Here is an 18,362-nt window from a genome sequence, read left to right as displayed (position 1 = left end):
GGCAGGCACGCACAATCCCCTGTGCATCGTTCATAGATATTTGAAATTGACGACGCAAGGCTCTAGCATTCTGATGGGAATTCTCGTGGCTGTTGCGAGCTCTTACAAATTTGCTTTCAGGAGGGACATGGGCAACGCAACTGACTGCAGCATCTGCCCGTGCATTGCCTTCTCCCAAACCATTGCTGCACTGATGACTACAAATGTGCATCACGCAAAAGGCATGCTGACGCTGTCTGAGTATACTCCTCAGTCGTAGAAATAGTTCTCCAAGGCGTTGATTCTGAGTGGTCTTAATGAGTGCATCTTCGATCCTCTGTACCACTCCAACCACATATAAAGAGTCTGACACCACATTAAGAGGTTCCTTATTCCAGGTTTGCAAAGCCCAACACACTGCTCCCAGTTCCAGGGTCTGCAAGCTGTCCCCCGCTTCACTGTGGATTAAATGCTGCTTCCATTCTCCTCGCTGTTTCCACACACACACAGCTCTTTGTGTCTTGCAGCCAGCATCTGTATAAACTGTTCTGCCTTCCACAGGTGTCATGGAACACAGAGGCTTCTCCAGCCACTGATGGCGTACAATCAGAGTGCACATCGGACCTTTTGGCTGCCGGTTGTGAACCACACTTGTAAAACCTAACAATGCTTCTTGCAGCTCCACAGAATGTCTCAGCTTCCAGTCCAGATCTTCATTTTTGATAGGAACACTGATATCTGCCGGTTCTTCCCCATCGATCTCTAAAATCCTATCTCTCTCCTTCCTGATGAGCACGGCAAGGGCTTCTGTTCTTGTCATAACACGACTCTTCGGCTGCACCGGTAAGAACACCCATTCAATCACCCCAGCTGTCGACTTTAACCTAGACTGGTGTTCCCCCTTTTTCTTTTGCCATTGAAAAATGATGGCAAACGGACAGGCATCTGCGTTGGAGAGGAACAGTGACAGTGGGAGGTGTTCTATACGGTGAATACTCCAACCAAGTTGTAGCTTTTCCGATACCTTGATTAAGGCTCGTTGCTGTTCAGGGGTGCATTGTCGAGGGCTACTGGCATCATTACCGTGTAGCCATGGCAGAAACGGTTGCAAGTCATCATTGGTAATTCCTACAATGGTGCGAACCCATTGCAGGTCTCCAAAAAGTCTCTGAGCATCATATAATGTAGAAATGTTGGTATGTAAAGTAATTTTCTGCGGCCGGATATGTGCACTCGTGATCAACCATCCTAAGTATTTCCACGGAGCTGATCGTTGTATTTTTTCTGGGGCCACAGTCAGGCCACGATGTTTTAGTTGTGTGACTAGCCAGGTTAATTCCTCTGCGAGCAGAGGCTCTTTAGTAGCAATGAGGATATCATCAACATAATGATAAATTATTGCATTGGAAAAACGTTGACGAATTGGCTGGTTCCGTCGTCCCGCGAGGCTGCAAAGCCCAATTGACGAAAATCTGGCACATGGTAGGTGAGGTACGACTTCCTTGAGGAAGAGTTACCCATTCATACCGTTGTGCTGGAGCTGCTCTGTTAATAGATGGCACAGTGAAGGCAAAGCGCTGAGTATCTTGAGGATGGAGTGGGATCGTGAAAAAACAGTCCTTCAAATCGATGATCACAATGTCCCACCCTTGAGGAATCATGGTCGGTGCTGGCAAGCCTGGTTGCAAAGCACCCATTGCTTGCATCTGCTCGTTGACCTTGCGAAGGTCATGTAATAGTCTCCATTTCCCTGATTTTTTAGGGATGACAAAAATCAGTGTATTCCATGGACTCACTGAGAGTCGAATGTGACCTGCTTCTAGTTGTTCCTGCACCAATTGCTTGGTAATTCGCAGCCTCTTCTCTGTCATTGGCCACTGCTCAACCCACACAGGGGTATCAGTTAACCAGGTGATTTTTAAAATGGGTGGCTGCTCTGCAGTGGCCACTAAGGAAAATGCCGGTCAGTAGTTAAAACCATCCCTATCCGGGAAAGCACATCTCTTCCTAGTAGTCCCAGAATCTCTTCATGCATTGGCACAACATATGGATGAGCCACAACCACTTGCCCATCTTCAAAGATGATCCGAATAGGATCTGCACTTATTGAGGGAACAGTCAGGCCTCCTACGCCCACAACGCGGGTATATGGGGATTTCAGAGGCCAATGAGAAGGCCAATGTAGTTTATTAATTAAAGATATGTCTGCGCCGGTGTCTGGAAGTGGTGCCATGTCAATAATTTCATCGCCTCGTATTGCAGTTTCACTGCAATACGTGGTCGCTCGTCTAAACTCACTGTAAGGAAAACATTGTGTCCCATAGATCCAAATCTCCCAGCTCCTCCTTCTGTTTCCGTAGGCAGCTTTGAAGACTGACGTGGTGACAGGATGGTTTCAAAAGGAATGATCTGGGCAATCCTGCTCCCCTTTGGGATTGTCACAGGAGGCTGCAAGGCATAAACCATTATTTTTAATTGTCCCGTGTAATCTGCGTTGATGACTCCTGGTACCAATATAATACCTTGCTTGCTTGTGGAGGCTCTTCCTAATACCAAACCTCCAGCTGAAGAAATTGTATTATAAATAGGACCAGAGACATCAGTGGGGATTAAGGTTACTTCCTTATCTTGCAAGGTGACCTCTTCCGCCGCTGTTATGTCTACACCAACGCTTCTCCACACAGCAGGTCTGTTTTGGTTTAAGGAGTCATTTTTGGAGTCTGGTGCGCTGAGGCATCGATTTGTGTCTTGGCGCGCTGCCTGGGCGCGCTGGCTGTGAAGTTTCCCGATTTTCTGCAAACCTCTGTAGCATGAGTGTCCACATTGCATCTGTGACACCAAACAGGCTTCCGGCTGCTCTTACCTTCTCTCCGCTGACAGCAGGTGGCACTGTAGCCTTTCTGAACAATCCAATCAGCCGACGCTCCCCGATCTGCCCCGCAAATTCAGAATAGTAGTCCGCAAGCGGTACACACACGTTCTAAATCAAGCAGGGTCTTTTCCGCATTTAAGCCTTATATCTCACAGCATCTAAGCCATATATTTCAGCATCTAAGTCTTATATTCCAGCATCTAAGCCTTATATTTCAATATTGATCCAGGGCTCAGTCTCTGAATTCGGGCTCCAGGTGTAGCCGAGCTCTGGTAAGACCGGGGACTAGAGCGACGTGAGACCAACCAGTATGGTTTCCAGCACGTACTCCGCTTTATTCCGCAAGATGGCAGGTTATATACAGAGTGAGTCGTTTACATTTAGCAGGTGCACTGTGATAGGCAGTGGACATACAGAAGTATGTAAACAATCCAGGGTTAAGGTAGCTACAGAGACTTAGTGCCATTACTTCTATGCTGCGAGTGTCCATACCTTAACACATTCCTATTAGCAGATAAGTTTATCTGCTACTATGTATGCTGAACGTTCTGCGGCCTACTAGACCCAGGCCTGAGGCCTAGTTTGGCCTAGTTTGGAATAGCTCAAATGGTATCTGTGAGCATATCATGCCCACGATACCTGAGAAACTCGGCCACAAAAAACAGCTGATTTAGAGAAAAATATTTCCATTTGAAAATTGTTGCTAAAGACCCTGATGTATTTATGCCTGCACTGCTCTATAGTATCAGGGAGCAGGTTCTAAAGTGATGGTACATGTGAAATGCCAGTGCAAATTACCTTTCCCTTTGAGCTCTGTATACAAAAAATGTAAGACAAATTTTCTAGTGGAACCAAATAACTGAAGTAGGAGCAGCAAAAATATCTTATTCCTGTTACAGGGCACAAATCTAGTGTTTACTGGATCTCTACTTCTGCTGGGTTTCAAGTGTGGAAGTATATGTTTAAAAAATGCATGTCCTAATACACTTATTTGGTTCCTGTAATGTGAAGCTGGAAGAAAAATAGGTTTTGTACAAAAATAAGAAGAAAAACTTGTGTAATTTCCTGCTGTAACTTTATGTGAATTTTTGTTTGCTTTTGTCTGATGGGTCATACATTGTGAACTAGGGATTTCTTAATAAAAAAGACCCATTTAATGCCTTATAATTGAGAAGACTGGCTTGATACAGTCTTTAAACTGCTTTGGATGGGACACACCAGGTCCAAGATTTTGCATCAGGAATTTAGTCTGCCTGGTGTCAGGCATAGTTGGGAAACAAGCAGTGTAGCCTTAGAGGGGAGGAAAAGTATTACAGAATAAAAGTTTGCAATTAGCCATTGACTGTTGCATTTTTAATCAAAAACCTAATTTGGCAATTTTCTTTAAAATCAGGTGCTCTGTGGATGTGTATAGTCTTAAATCCCCACTGCAAGTTGGAGCAGAAGGTCAGTTGGCTAACACAGCTGAAAAAATGGAATGGTGTGGATGTTTGTCCCTGGGAAGATGGAAACCATGGAAATGAGCTGCCCAATTTAACCAATGCTTTGCCTCCAGGCGCAAATGCTAACCAAGGTGAGCCTAAATATATGCAGACTGCAACACATACTATAGCCTCTATCTTACATACTTGAGCCTTACAGCAGAATACAGCAGTCTTTCCTGGGACAAGTAAATTTCTTGTTGAGGATTGACCAGCCAAATTTATTTTCACTGATACTGTCCTCACAAAAAGGATAAATAAGGTTTACTTTTGTGCTAGGGCTGCAATTTTTTTAAAGCAAGTTAGGTCTTCTAATTTTTCACTCGGTCCTTCTAAATACTTGTTGCATAAAAATTGAATGTCCCCGAAGTACGTCATGTAAAAGCCTGTTGTTTCTTTGCTTGACTATAATCTTATATCCCTTCTGGTGTTGAGGGTTTTATTTTTTGCAGTTACAAAGCCTTTGATACTTAAAGGGAGATCTGTTGTGACTGCATTAAACTGAGTGTGAGAAACTAAAGCAGCTTTTTGTGGGATGTGCTCTGTGTTGCGTAGTCTGCATTGACAGGTGGGGGGGTGCAGAGGCAACACTACCTTTTTGGAGGAGGTGTCTCGTCTTACTCGATATCATGCTTTCTAATCTAAAATGTGATTATCAAACCTGACAGAAGCTTTCTCCAGTCATCTTTGAGCAAAGATTGCTACTTTGCTAATAACTGAGGAAGGTGCAGGTTATTTACCTGGGGAAAAAAACACTCAATGATCAAACCTCTCAATATTTTGATACATATTTAATAAAAATTAAAATTAAATGCTTGTGAAAGGTGGTAGAATTAGATGGATTTTTCCTTGTTTCTTTCTCTTGGAAGTTTGCTTCTGAAGGAAATAGACTTGGTTCGTGTTTAAATCTTGCAGCTAGCTACAGACAGAAGTTCATGTAACATGTAACTTCCTACAGATGTGTTTGGCTTTCTGGATCTCGTGATGTTCAGACCAACCTGGGCATGCTAGTAGCAATTCTGACATGACATTTTCACATTCATAGACACAGTGCCATGTCAACAGAGCACTTTTGCCATAGGAAGATGTCCAGTAAAGGACTGTCAGTCCCATGGCCTCAATACCTTGCTTTCTTTGCAGTATTTGTATTTGATTATGACAAAAATTTATACAAGTGCTCAAAGTTAATGTCACTTCTCAAAGAGAACAACTAGAAATATTTTATGTGATGTTTGTCTGTCACTCATCCTAGTGGCTCCAGGTCTGAGAAGGAGAGAAGCTGGGGATGCTTGAGTAGCTGTGTGCCATATACTTTCTAGTCTGTTTTTAGGGGAATTCTGTATGTGTTGTTTAATGTCCTTCATGTCTAGCTGTTCCCTTTGCAATGTCCTATTTAGCATTAGCCGTGATCGTTTGTAGATCTCTCTGAATGCAAAGGGAATGGCACACACTTTGCCTGAGCTGTTGAGTAACAGGATGTGGAATGTCATCTGTGGTCTGCTCCTTGCAGAGTGGGTCAAGGTAAACTGCCATCAGTTAAGGGTTGGTGAATAGGCAGAAGACAAGAATACTGTGAATGACTGATTCACATATGAATGAATAAAGGCTGATGCAGCTTTCTGAATTTCGGGAAATGACAGATTCATCAAACAGGCCACATCGGACAGTGTTCACTAGAGCCATAGAGGCATGCGAACTGCACTGGCAGGACAGCCACTTACAGCACATTATCAGCAGTGACCTATACACCAACTACTGTTACCATGAACACACTGAAAATTCACTCTTTGACTCTCGAGGGTGGCCCCTCTGGCATGGTAAGTGGCTAAACTGGAAAGACGTTTCTATGACTTGCTTTGTTCAGTTTCTATATGGCATTTTTTTTTTCTTTTTGGGGGGAGGGAGGGAGCTAAATGAAAAGCCTGGCAAAAAGAACAGAGGCTGTCTTGAAATGTTGGCTCAGAAATAGTCCTTTAACTCTCTCTTGCAAAGTTTGAAAAACAAATCGAAGGAAACAAAAAAGCCCTTTTGACTAACCTAGCAGAACAGGCTATTGCAGACATGGAAGCATTGCTATTCCTCAATTATTGTCTCTGTTTTAGAACATGTTCCTACAGCCTGTGCAAGGGTGGATGCGTTACGATCTCATGGATACCCACAAGAAGCACTGAGGCTAGCAATAGCTATTGTTAATACACTAAGAAGGCAACAGCAGAAACAGCTGGAAATGTTCCAGGCTCAGAAGAAAGGTAAATGCGGGGAGGAGAGAAGGGCAAAGGATGTGACAAGGTGACAATAACACCAGACTGGAACTTTGCATGAGAAAACTGCTTTTGAAACTAAAGCAAAGGAGGTGACTTTAATTCTTCAGTCCAAACAATCATAATGGTAGTGTCACATTCTGGATGTTGGAGGGTTTTTTTAAGCTGGATTGTGAGCTCTGCAGGGCAAGGGCTCTGTTCTGCCTTCTGCAAAATGTCTAACATGATGGGCCCTTTATTCCAGTCAGAGGTTTTGGTTACACAGTGTAAATATTCATCCTGTGTAATTTATAGGCTTTTAAACAGAGATTTGCATTTGGAATGTCAGGTATTTAAAATAATTTTTCTCCTCTGACGTGTAATTTAGCAGATCTATATATTTCTGAGGTGGAAGCCTAAAGTTGACAAGGCAAAGTCTGCACTACAGAAATTTATCTAGTTTGGCATTTTCTTCCAAAAGTCTCTGATGATGCTTTAGTGGATTCACATCATTGGAAATCAAAATTTTGAAACACTGGCTTTATAAAATGTCCTGTGGTGTTCCTCTAAACACTACCCCTATTTTCTGAAGGAACATTCTTCCAAAAATAATCCTTCACTGAACTTTGTCATAGGTTTGGAGAGGTAGTGGAAGAAGAAAAGGGTGACTGTGGTTAAAAATGCATGCGGAAAAATTAGAATAACATTCTTAGCTACTACAAGAAAACCTTTAATTCAAATTTTGTTTTAGTTCTTTGTTGCTACTTTTAACTATGTGCATCCTCATGCATTGTAGGCAAAAATACCAGTGTGAAGTTGCATGTGTAATTTTTTTAACTATATGTGCAGGTGTTTTTCCAGAAATGTTCATTTAGAAATTGAAGACAAGGTATATAGATAGCTGATTGAAAAGAAAATATTTGGCAGTTCCTATGTGCCTTCATTTCACAATACCCAAGGAAGAAATTTTGAGCACTATTATGGATCCTAGATTTCAACAAAACTTAACAGCACTTTGCATTATTACTTAGGAGAATTTTTCCTAGTCTTTTTATCATGTAATATATCTTTCCTTAACATAAAGTCTGTAATTTCTGTGTTGTTTCTCACTGTTTTGTTTCAGTTTTTTCACTCTTATGTTTGAAATTTAAACAATTTTGTTTCAATAGTCCAAAATATGCTTGTCTTCTTTATATGCAGAATAATTCTGCAGCTACAGTTTCAGTTCAACAACCACCACATGCTTCTACTTAGCTCTCATTCATATGACTGACCTGACATTCATGGAATCAGCTGCATGATTTAAAGTTAAATCTCTATATGAATGGCTTGTATACAATTTTTAAATGGTCACCCATAATGCACCTGATCTCTCATAGTTCAGTTGTGTATGTGTCTAGGAGAAAAAGCTGGGGAGTTGAAGGGGAACTACTGACATAAGTTTCTTAGTTAAAAAAAGGATTTGAGTCATCTCTAGCATCTTTTACCACAGCAGCACTTCCTTCAATTCATTGTGCTAAACTATTTTTTTCATGTTGTAACTGATTGATGAATGAGGGCTACAAAACAAAGTATCCATGAAGGTATTTGTTAACTGAAACTTTAGAATGACAAAAAATGCACTTAAAGGACAATGTTTAAATTTTATACCTCATTTAAACACATTACCCTGTTTTTTTCTTTTTTTAATTAGAAACTGTCATTGTGAGCTTATTACTTTAACAAATATTCAGATGCAATAAGTTCATATTTTATTTATTAAAACTGAACATTTCAGAATATTTTATTTCAGTGCCATCAGCTTCACTTAAAATGTGAAAATGGTACTGCATCTTTTGAGTGAAGAAACAGTGGTGAATATTTTACCAAAAAAAGTCTTTACTATAATTTTTCAGCAACATTTCAGAAGTTACTGGTATCAAGTTAGAGATTTCAAAAGATACTGCAATTGAAATTTTTGACCCATAATGTACTTTGTTAATGCTCGAAATGTTAGGTCTTTGTCCATTTTCTTTTTTTCCTCTTTTAACATATTTACAAAGGGCAATGAATTTACACTGAGAAATTATTTTTTCTTTCTAAGCAGAAGAGCATTTTTATTCGTTTTACTTCTATATATGTTTTGAGGGGATAATACGCACTCTCTTTCCCTTCCTCCTCCCTCCATCTTTTCTGTCACAGAACTTCTTCAAATAGGAGTAACCTCAATAGCAAATCTTGAAGGTTGGGTGGGACATCCTTTGGATCCAATTGGCACCCTCTTCAGTAGCTTGATTGAAGCCTGCAGGGTGGATGATGAGAGCTTCCATGGATTCTCAGACTTCACAGGTAAGGCCATGCAAAGGGAGCAATCTTCTCTAAGTCTTCAGTAACCAGAGACATTTTTCTACCTTACCTTTCCCAAATAAATTCAAAGCCAGTGTCTTTATACTATAAGAACTTACATTTGCATTCCCTAAGAAAACACATGGTAGAGAAAATGTTTCAAGTAAAACTGTTTTATGAAGCCTTCAAAAATTACCAGTTACTCATTCTTGAAGGCAATTCACTATTTTACCCTTGAAATAAAACTGAATAAGAGTTTATAGCAGCAACCCTGTTTACATAGGTTGCTCTATCCTCTTTTGGAGAAATTACAGGAAATCACAGAATTGTTGAGGTTGGAAGGCTTCTCTGGAGATCGTCTAGTCCACCTACTCTGATCAGAGCAGGGTCACCTATAGCAAGTTGTCCAGGACTGTGTCCAGCTGAGTTTTGAATAGTCCCAAGAATGAACACCATACAACCTTTCTGGGCAACCTCTTAGTGTTTAACCATCTTCACAGTAAAAAAGTGTTTTCTTATACTCAGATGGAATTTCCTGTATTTCAGTTTGTGCCCATTGCCTCTTGTCCTGTCACAGGATACCACTGAGAAGAGTCTGGCTCTGTTTTCTTTACATTCTCCCATTAGATATTTGTATATTTTGGTAAGAATCTCCTGAGCCTTTTCTTTTCCAGGCTAAACAATCCCAGCTATCTCAGTATCTCATATGGGAGATGCTCCACTCCTTTAATTATCTTTGTGGCCCCTCACTGGATCTGCTCCAGTAGGTCCACGGGGAGCCCAGTACTGAACATGGCACTCCAAGTTTGGGCCCACCAGTGCTGAGAAGAGGGGAAAGATCACCACCTCTGATCCTCCTATGCGGTCCAGGATATTATTTGACTTCTTAGCTACAAGTGTACATAATACTTCCAAGTGATGACAAAACACTTAAAATTTTTAACATACATGGTATATAAAGTACATGGTTTATAAAGGTTATGAATTAGAAAATAGCATTGTAGTATTGATACATGATTTTGGACAGGATGTATATGCCCATTCTAACTTCAGTATTTACTTCTCAGGAGCTAAACTGGTTTGTTCCTTATTCTCAGTCTCTTTCCACCTCTGTGGTAGTTTCTTATTACCTTCTGTGTGGTCAGAAACTTGAGTCATTCCTCTACCTATTGATCCTTTATATGTACATCCCAAATCTCCTTGGGGCTTTTCCTCAAAACTAATTTTATTCAATTAGATTTTCTTCAATAAACTTCTAATCCCATATCCAACAATTCTGGAAGAACTTTATTAAAAGAAATCAGATTCTTTTCAATTAGAAAAAAGAATCCAAAACAACCTCATGAAATAAAAGTAGTGTGTGTTGAAACATAAATCCCCCCTTCACTCATATATACAATCTACTAAATGCATTTTGCCATCTCATTTGCTGCAGCTGTCCATCTCCTTACATCTGTACATTGCAACTTTTTGTTCCCAAACTAGTCTGTAAACTGCTAGAGGTTGATATAGCATTTTGTCATACAGTGTATTGGTGAAGTGCCAAATCATTCAGTAGTACTCTTTGAAGCAATTATGGCTTAGTCTGTGTGAAATTTACAAGTAATCTTTACTAAAAGTAGCATTTCTAGTGTTAATAAAAGTCAGAAACATTATGCGTGTTTATCATAAATGCAACTAACAAATAAAAATGCCTGAAGAGAGCTTTAGCAAAAAGAATGCTTTAAAATTGTGGAGTTCCCAGGCCTACTGTATTTGCATAATCCTAATAGCTTCAACTGAAATCTATGCAGGTGTATAAGCATCTTCCCTTTCCACTTATACAACATCAAAGCTTTAAGGAGATACAGAAATAGGTTTAAAATGAAAACTTTTATTTTTACTAGAGTAGATTTTTTAAAACGTAATTGTTTTGTGTATTTCTGCGATGTCAAATTGGATCAGGTAGTTTATACTGGATGATTGGATATTGAGATTTCACTCATGATTCAAATATTTTTAAAAATCAATACTGACAGAGAAAGCATTCGAAAATGTGACATTATAGGCAGATTATGGATTTTAATAATTTCCTGATGTGTTGTTCTTTGTGTCGCCCTTTACAGAGAACATGGGGCAATGCAAATCTCTGGAGCACCAGCACCTGCCTGCACACAAGTTTTTAGAAGAAGGGGAATCTTATTTGACGCTGGCTGTAGAAGTAGCATTGATAGGGCTGGGACAGCAACGAATAATGCCAGATGGCTTGTATGCACAAGAGAAGGTTTGTCGAAATGAGGAGCAGCTCATTTCTAAGCTACAGGAAGTTGAATTGGATGATACTCTGGTGAAGATTTTTCGAAAACAAGCAGTCTTCCTATTAGAAGGTAGCTCAACATAGATGCTAACTGCTTTTTCAAACTGTCTTCACTTACTCAAACCCATGGAATTAGTATTCCAGTGGAAACAGCCTTATATACTTAAGATGTTTTTTGATGTAGAACTCCAGCAAAATTTTATTTCCAATCTATTATGAAAATCAAACACTTCAGATATCACATGACTGTAGAGATAAGGCATCTACTAACCTGAAAGCCTTTGTTTTTTAATTTTTATTTCATTTTCTTCTTTAGATTTGTTCAGTATCCTAATTATACAACCCAGGCTCACAATTGAATAATATAGACATCAGTTATCAACAGTTCTTGGGTAGTAAATTTCAAAATGTCATTTGTATCCTGAAAAAGGACTGGCACCTTTGTAAATGTATGAAGATTTTTACCTCTATTCCCCAGTGAAGAGCTCAGAAAATTCACTTAAATTTGCTGGGACAGAAATATAACATTTCCTTTGTAGCAATTAGGAATATGATTGCCTCTGAAGTTTGTATCATACCTGAAAATTGAAATATATGGACTATCGCTGTGAGCCTCGCCAGAAAGACACACTCGGAGCCGGAGTTTTGGGTTGATCAGAGCAGCAGGGCAGAAGAATCCTGCCTTGTTTATTCTTCCTATTTTATACATCTCACAAGGTGCCCATGGATTGGAGCGTGGGCATTCCCACCTCTCACCACATTGGTCAAGGGGACTGTCACACAGTCTTGTTTGTCCCAGCATGGAATGTGAAAACAATGGCTATGTTTCTAGAACACAGCCGGTGTTTACATGAAAAGAGCATGAGAAGGTACAAACCTACTTAGTATGAAACGCTCAGCAAGCTAGGAAAATCTCATGGTGACATCGGACAAATATTAAGGCTTATGGCCTGGTCTTGTGACTAAATTTTGATTAAGACAAATAACTCGTTTTTGGGAATTGCAGTTGTGTATTGCAATAAAATCTGTACAAAAAGTGCATGCTTTTGCCTTAGCTTTTAAAAAGGCTTGACATATAACACTTAAGCCTTATTTTCAAAGAGTAATCTTGTGGGTTCTAAGATTGCTATTCTAGTTTTGGGGGGTTTTTAACTGGAGGAAAAAACTTTAAAGGAACTAAGTATCTAAAGGCATGGTCCAAGTTTTGAGTGTTCTCAGGGGATGGTGGGGAATTTGATACTGCTCTAGGTAAGTTGTGAAGATTGTTACACAGCAGTCAGGTTTTGCTTTCTTTCTGTAAGAAATTTGTCTTTTTAAACTATTTCTTTAATGGAGAAGATACAGTATGTTGTTTAGGGTTTTCAGCTTTGAGTCACTATTATTGCCCAGATCCTTAAAAACTTTGGTACCTACTTGGCGGTACCATTTGAAACTGTAAAGAAACTGCACCATAAGGAGAGTTGCTGCTTTATGGCCTTTGGACAAGAATAGCTTCTTGCTGGATCCGGCTATTCACCACCATAGAGGGATCATATGGATTATAAAATCAATTTGTTGCATGTTTACTTGTCAGGATGCTGTATGAGGAAAAGGCAGGATTTCTCTCCAGTATTCTCTGATACTTCTAGTTTACAACTGTGATGAGTGATATAGTTTTTTTCTTAGAGTAGCAAACAAGTGATCATAGCAGGAAACCTGATAAAATAGCTACCTACAAAATTACTGTGATGAGCAGCATGCAACAATGGTCTTGCATTACTGTGTGTTGAGAAATCTGGCTTTTCTGCAATAACTTCAGTTTACTCTAAGTTACGCAGAAACTGCCGGATCACATGGAGGAAAAACTTTGCAGTGATTTGAGATTCTAATCATATCAATTATGGTTTTATAGTTGAAGTTCTGTAGATATAGTAAAGAAAGTTTAATCCAGTATTAGGGTGATTTTTATGCTGTTGATGCAGATTAATGCATGCTGTGTGTAGCTACCATTTGAATGCATGGGAAAGCAGAACATAAGACTGTGTTGCAAGAACTGTACTATTTTTTTTTGCTTGACTTCTAAGTTAATGGCAGAATATATTTTCATATAAATGCTTTGTCATTTATTCTTTGTCTTCTAACTGAGTTTGTGAATGGACCACCAACTGGCAAACAGACATGAAATGGCTTCTTTCATACAAGCAATGCCAGCTAGTTTTGGACGGCTTTCAATTTAAAATGATTGAGACACAGTCACCTACTTAATCTTCATTGATGTTTCCATTGTGATCAGCTCCAGCCTTCAGAAATGCCCACCTATGGAGCTCAGATTTTTTTTCATGCCTAGTGATTTTTCTCTTTGCATTTTGTACTAAGGCACCAGTCAAAAACATTGCTGAAACAGCTGTGCTGGTCTAAGTTGTTAACATCTCTCCCTCATCAAGTTCGTCATCCCATGCAGCAGAAGTGGTTGAATAAATTTTGAGTACTCATCATCTACTTCAGTGAAGGGTCAGTCATGTTAGTTTGAACCACTGCTAGAAACTGACATGTGACTGCAATGAAGAAGTGTGCTCACAGAGTCACTCATCCATCCAAGTGTGGTGGGTTGGAATCTCTAGTAGAAGAGGAAGTGGTAACTTCAAGGACTGCTGGCTGCTATTTGTGCAATAATTGTCCAATAATACTTAATGTAAGATTTTTATTCAGTATCTTGCGATATTCAACAGCTGAACCTCTAGCCACTGAAGTAAAAAACTGCTTGACACAATGTTCCTGTCAATAGGAATAGCAGTCTTAAGGTTGCAGGAAAAATGCAAAACTGGAATTCCTATGCACTATGAATATTCAGAACTCAGCAAATAGTTTCATGCAATTTTTTTAAATTGTCATTTCTATTGTCAGTCTTAACTCTGCTGCTATGAAGTACTGCACTGAGTGTGAGGAAAATCTATTGCCCCAACAATGGGAATAGTTTCCCCACAACAAATATAATTTTTAAGATTGTGTGGCTATAATAGACTAACAAAAGCAGATTTGATGCAAGATCTGACTTAGTCTTCTCTGGAGACCAAGTCTAGACCAAAGGGTTATTTAAATGCTTAATGTCAGGTGAGACATTAATAAGGATCAGGTGCTGCTGGACCGATTAGTCATGTAAATTCAATTAAAGATACCTGGTTTTCCACTGTAGCCACTTTTTTTCCCCTGTGGATTTGTGATAACACAGTTATGCACCAATAGAGGGTACATAGGAATTAGTGTGCACGATATAACTACACAGAGGCAAAGCTAGGATTATCACCTTCTACTTTTGCATACCATATATTTGCTGAATGAGCCCCATGGAGCCCTGAGACCATTCTGTCATTTGTATGTGCATTGGTAGTGTGCTTAGTACTATATAATTTGCAATGTATCTTCTTGTCTCAAAGACTCGATGGTATTTAATATACTTGTAATGTATTTTACAGACATATCAACAGACCTTTACTTTTTGTACAGCAAGCTGTCTCTGAATACAAACTCTAACTCAAGGTGTAATGAATGGGTTCAAAAGGTCCAGAAGTTGAGCTTTAACAGTCTCTAAAGACTGATAATCTCTTTTTCTTTCCCACAGCTGGACCATATAGTGGTTTAGGTGAAGTCATCCATCGAGACAGTGTTCCAATGCACACATTTGCCAAGTATCTTTTCACCTGTCTCCTACCTCATGATGCTGAATTGGCATACAAAAGTGCACTGAGAGCCATGCGGTATGTATTCACAAGTCATTTAGAAAGAACACAAGTAGTGGTTTAAAAAATGGGGAAAATCTTGGTAGTCAAGACCTAGTATTTTTTCTAAAAGCATTGTTCTGTTTAAGGAGAAATTACTTTGTGTATTGGGTTTACTGCTGGCCAAATGCCAGTGCACCCACTAGAATTATTTACTCATTTCCTGCTGTGAGATAAGCATTAGGAGGAGGAAGGCAAAACAGGCTCAAAACTGTAAAGGGTATTAAGAAAACTTTATTAACAGAATTAAAAATAATAAGAAATCAGAATAAAACCTTCAGAACACTTTTCCCCCCACATTCTCTTTTCTTTCCCACTGACAGTGTAAAGAGACAAAACCTGGGACTTTCAGTCAGTTTACGACCTCTAGAATAGTCTTTCTTCAGTTCTCTTAGGGAGAGGAATCTCTCTTGCCATGCCATGGAGACTTCTCCACAAAAAACAGTTCTCTCCTGGCTTCAAGGTCACAGCAAATCAGCTGCCTGGGAAAGGAAAATGTTTGCAGTGTGAAAGTCCTTCCCATGCCTTTCAGCTTTCCAACAGCTGCTTTCATGGGCCATGTCAACTTACGGGATACTATTTTAAGGATGAGCTGTTCTGGCATAAAAGCAAAAGTTCTCTTCATCCATCTCTGGGAAAGAGGTTTTCTTTTATTCTTGGGGCAAGATTTCTCATCTCTCATTTCTCACTGTTCAAACTTCTCACTGGATCAAAGCTACTGCAATATCTGCTTATTTCAACACTGATGCTTCTGCTCATGGCTGTAGTTAGAATGCTACATTCCCCAATGCATTCCATGAATTACAGGGGAAAAAACCAAAGTCCGATATATCAAATATATATTCACCATTGCCTTACAAAAGAATTTCAGCCCAAGATTAAGGCATCTCCTCAATTCCCTACCATCTAGAATTTGACTCCTTCTTCACTGACCTCAGTGTCCCATGTTGTTTTCTCTATGTGTCTTCACCCTTTCCTTTTCCTGATTCGGGAGAGAATTGCTGTTCATAGGTTAATTTGTTCTCAAGCTTTATCAATTGAAACAGTTATCAAAGAGTTCTGCAGAGCTGAAAAGTTGATCTCATCTAGGCTCTGCATCGGAGAGATCGCTTGCCATGCCTTGGTGCTGGTCATGTGGTCTCTGCTGACATGATGCGAGCAGTGCTGACCGCTGGCTCTACTCAGCGCTTTTCTTCATGTGGAGGGCCAAAAACAAGAAAAGCTGCTGCTGCCGTTTTTGTCCTTCTGTCCGCAGCATGGCTGGCTAAAAGCGGCTAAACAAAGTTCATTGCAAGCCATGCCGAGGCAGCCATGCCCGGTCCCCGTGGCCACTCCTGGTCTGGGATGGCGGCAGCCACTCCCAGCCCCGGCCACTCCTGGCCTTGGGGCCGCCCCCAGGGCCAACTACAGGGTCACTCCTAGTACTGGTCCCGGCCACATGGTTGCTCCTGGCATTGGTAGGGTCCCCTGGCGGCATGGACTGGTGGGCTCTGCTGGGAAGGGGCCTGACCCTGCTGGGAAGGGGCCATGCAGGCTTCCCAGGAAGGGGTCAGCCCTGCAACAAAGATCAGCCTAGCCCAGCCTGGCTCATCCACGCTGGCTGCAAGGCACCAGCCCAGCCAGTTACCTGTTCAAAGGCCAGAAGCAAGAGAGCTTTTCCTGGGCTTTGTTCATTTTTAAATGTGTTTTTCCAGAGAGGTGTGTTCAACTCTTCTAAGTGGTTTAACTGGGTGTCAATCTTCAAAAAATAGCCAGCTGATTGGTTCTTCAAAACTAGCCAGTTGATTGGTTCTGCCAGGTCCCCACAGGGAATCACCCCTGCACCCTGTGGACCTCCCTCTCCAACTAAAAACCAAACAGTCTGTTAGACCACAACACTTTGGTTCTGTCATCTGTAAAAGCAATCAATGTCTGTACTAACTACAGTATAATTTATAAATGTACAATTAGTGTTTATATACAATTATAAAACAGCATTCTATGTTACAAATCCCAGTAGTGGCATTCTTGCAGGATTTATAACAGCTAGTTGCTCTCCAGACATAAGTGTTTAGTGTCAGTCTACACAGGTCATTGATGCATGATGGCAACTCTGGAGTATTTTGCCTCTCTGCATTCAACATCATCTGTTGCCATTTCTTTTTTTTTTAATCCTCTTTTAGTGTGTGGAATACACAGTGTGAAATCAATAGCATCTGAGACCATAAGGCCTTTCATGCATGCACCTCAGGGCTGCAAGGACAGAGTGTGCTATCCTTGATGGTCATTTTTGTCTACAGGTCTTTGCTTGCAGCACTGAAACACTGGAGTATAGCCTTGGAGAATGTGGATCTGCAGTGACCTAGCTGACTGTTCACTTGGAATGTGAACCCAAATGTTTGACTTTGGCTGATTCCTTGTTAAGCCTGAATTTCAACCCAGGCTTTGTGAGTCAGCCTTTAATGGTGATGTTTAATCACAAAGTAGCTTTGCTAAAATCTAGCTAAATATTTGATGTTTCAAAGGGCAGAAAAGTTAAGAGTGCTGAATCTGCTTGTGCTTGTTATAATGTTCCTTAATCTTGCCAAAATTGCCTGAAAGCCATCAATTTACAACAGCATTTCTTTTCACAGCAAAGGAACAGAAGCGGGCAATGAAATTCGGTGATAGATTTTCCTTTCATGATCTTTGTCTATTTGCTGTTACTCATAACCTAATAATCCCTTTTGCATTATGTTAGTTAGGATTTTTCCTGTCTGTTGAAACAGTTTAATAATGCATTTTTTTCTCCCCCCTCTGTGCTTGGAAAAAATCAGCTGGGGAATTTATATGTATTTTATTTTTACATATATAAAGCTATATAGAGGTGTCTCAGTAGTACTAGGGAAGAAATTTGACTCGATACAAAACAAAAGGGAAGTATCCTTTTTCATATTAACATCCACATTATTATTGGTAGACTACAGTTTAGGGACTTTTAAGATTACTTCATATTTGAACAGCAAAATGTCTTTTTTGGTATGTCTGAATTTATTGCAAAGTCAAAAACCTTATGACTTGATGAATATCCTTCTCCCTTACTTTGAGCATATGCAAGTGAAGAAAGTATATTCCAAATATTGGAATATACTTACATGTTCTCAGTATGATGGAGAACTCCTCCATTTTCCTTCCTGAGGACTGTGGTTCAAAGACTGAAACAAGGCAGGGGAAAAATGCTTCACCTCTGGATGATGCAGGAAGTCTCTGCTGCCTTGGCTAGTGAATGGCTGTCATGGTTCAACCCCAGCCAGCCACCAAGCCCCACACAGTCGCTCATTCCCCCACCAACAGGATCAGGGAGACAATCCGAAGGGTAAAAGCAAAATACTTCCTGGGTTAAGATAAAGACAGTTTAACAGATAAAGCAAAACACATGAACACAAGCAAAGCAAG

General features: G+C 40.2%; 1 protein-coding gene across 3 annotated transcripts in view; it reads left to right on the top strand.

Annotated features, from left to right (window-relative positions):
* Positions 1-18,362, top strand: part of LOC134564878 (zinc finger SWIM domain-containing protein 6) — a 208,266-nt gene that overhangs the window by 136,175 nt on the left and 53,729 nt on the right. For 2 of the 3 annotated variants that reach the window (XM_063424155.1, XM_063424157.1), the window contains 6 exons: positions 4,245-4,424; positions 5,973-6,149; positions 6,435-6,581; positions 8,754-8,900; positions 11,003-11,263; positions 14,792-14,927. In XM_063424155.1, coding sequence (XP_063280225.1) covers positions 4,245-4,424; positions 5,973-6,149; positions 6,435-6,581; positions 8,754-8,900; positions 11,003-11,263; positions 14,792-14,927 — 1,048 coding nt within the window. The remainder of the gene's footprint in view (positions 1-4,244; positions 4,425-5,972; positions 6,150-6,434; positions 6,582-8,753; positions 8,901-11,002; positions 11,264-14,791; positions 14,928-18,362) is intronic. The other variant, XM_063424156.1, reaches the window with a different exon arrangement.

This window comes from Prinia subflava (assembly GCF_021018805.1).
Source record: "Prinia subflava isolate CZ2003 ecotype Zambia chromosome W unlocalized genomic scaffold, Cam_Psub_1.2 scaffold_22_NEW, whole genome shotgun sequence".
NCBI classification, from domain to species: Eukaryota; Metazoa; Chordata; class Aves; order Passeriformes; family Cisticolidae; genus Prinia; species Prinia subflava.
Note: the sequence above shows the minus strand (reverse complement) of the source record. Positions and strands in the feature narration are given on the sequence as shown.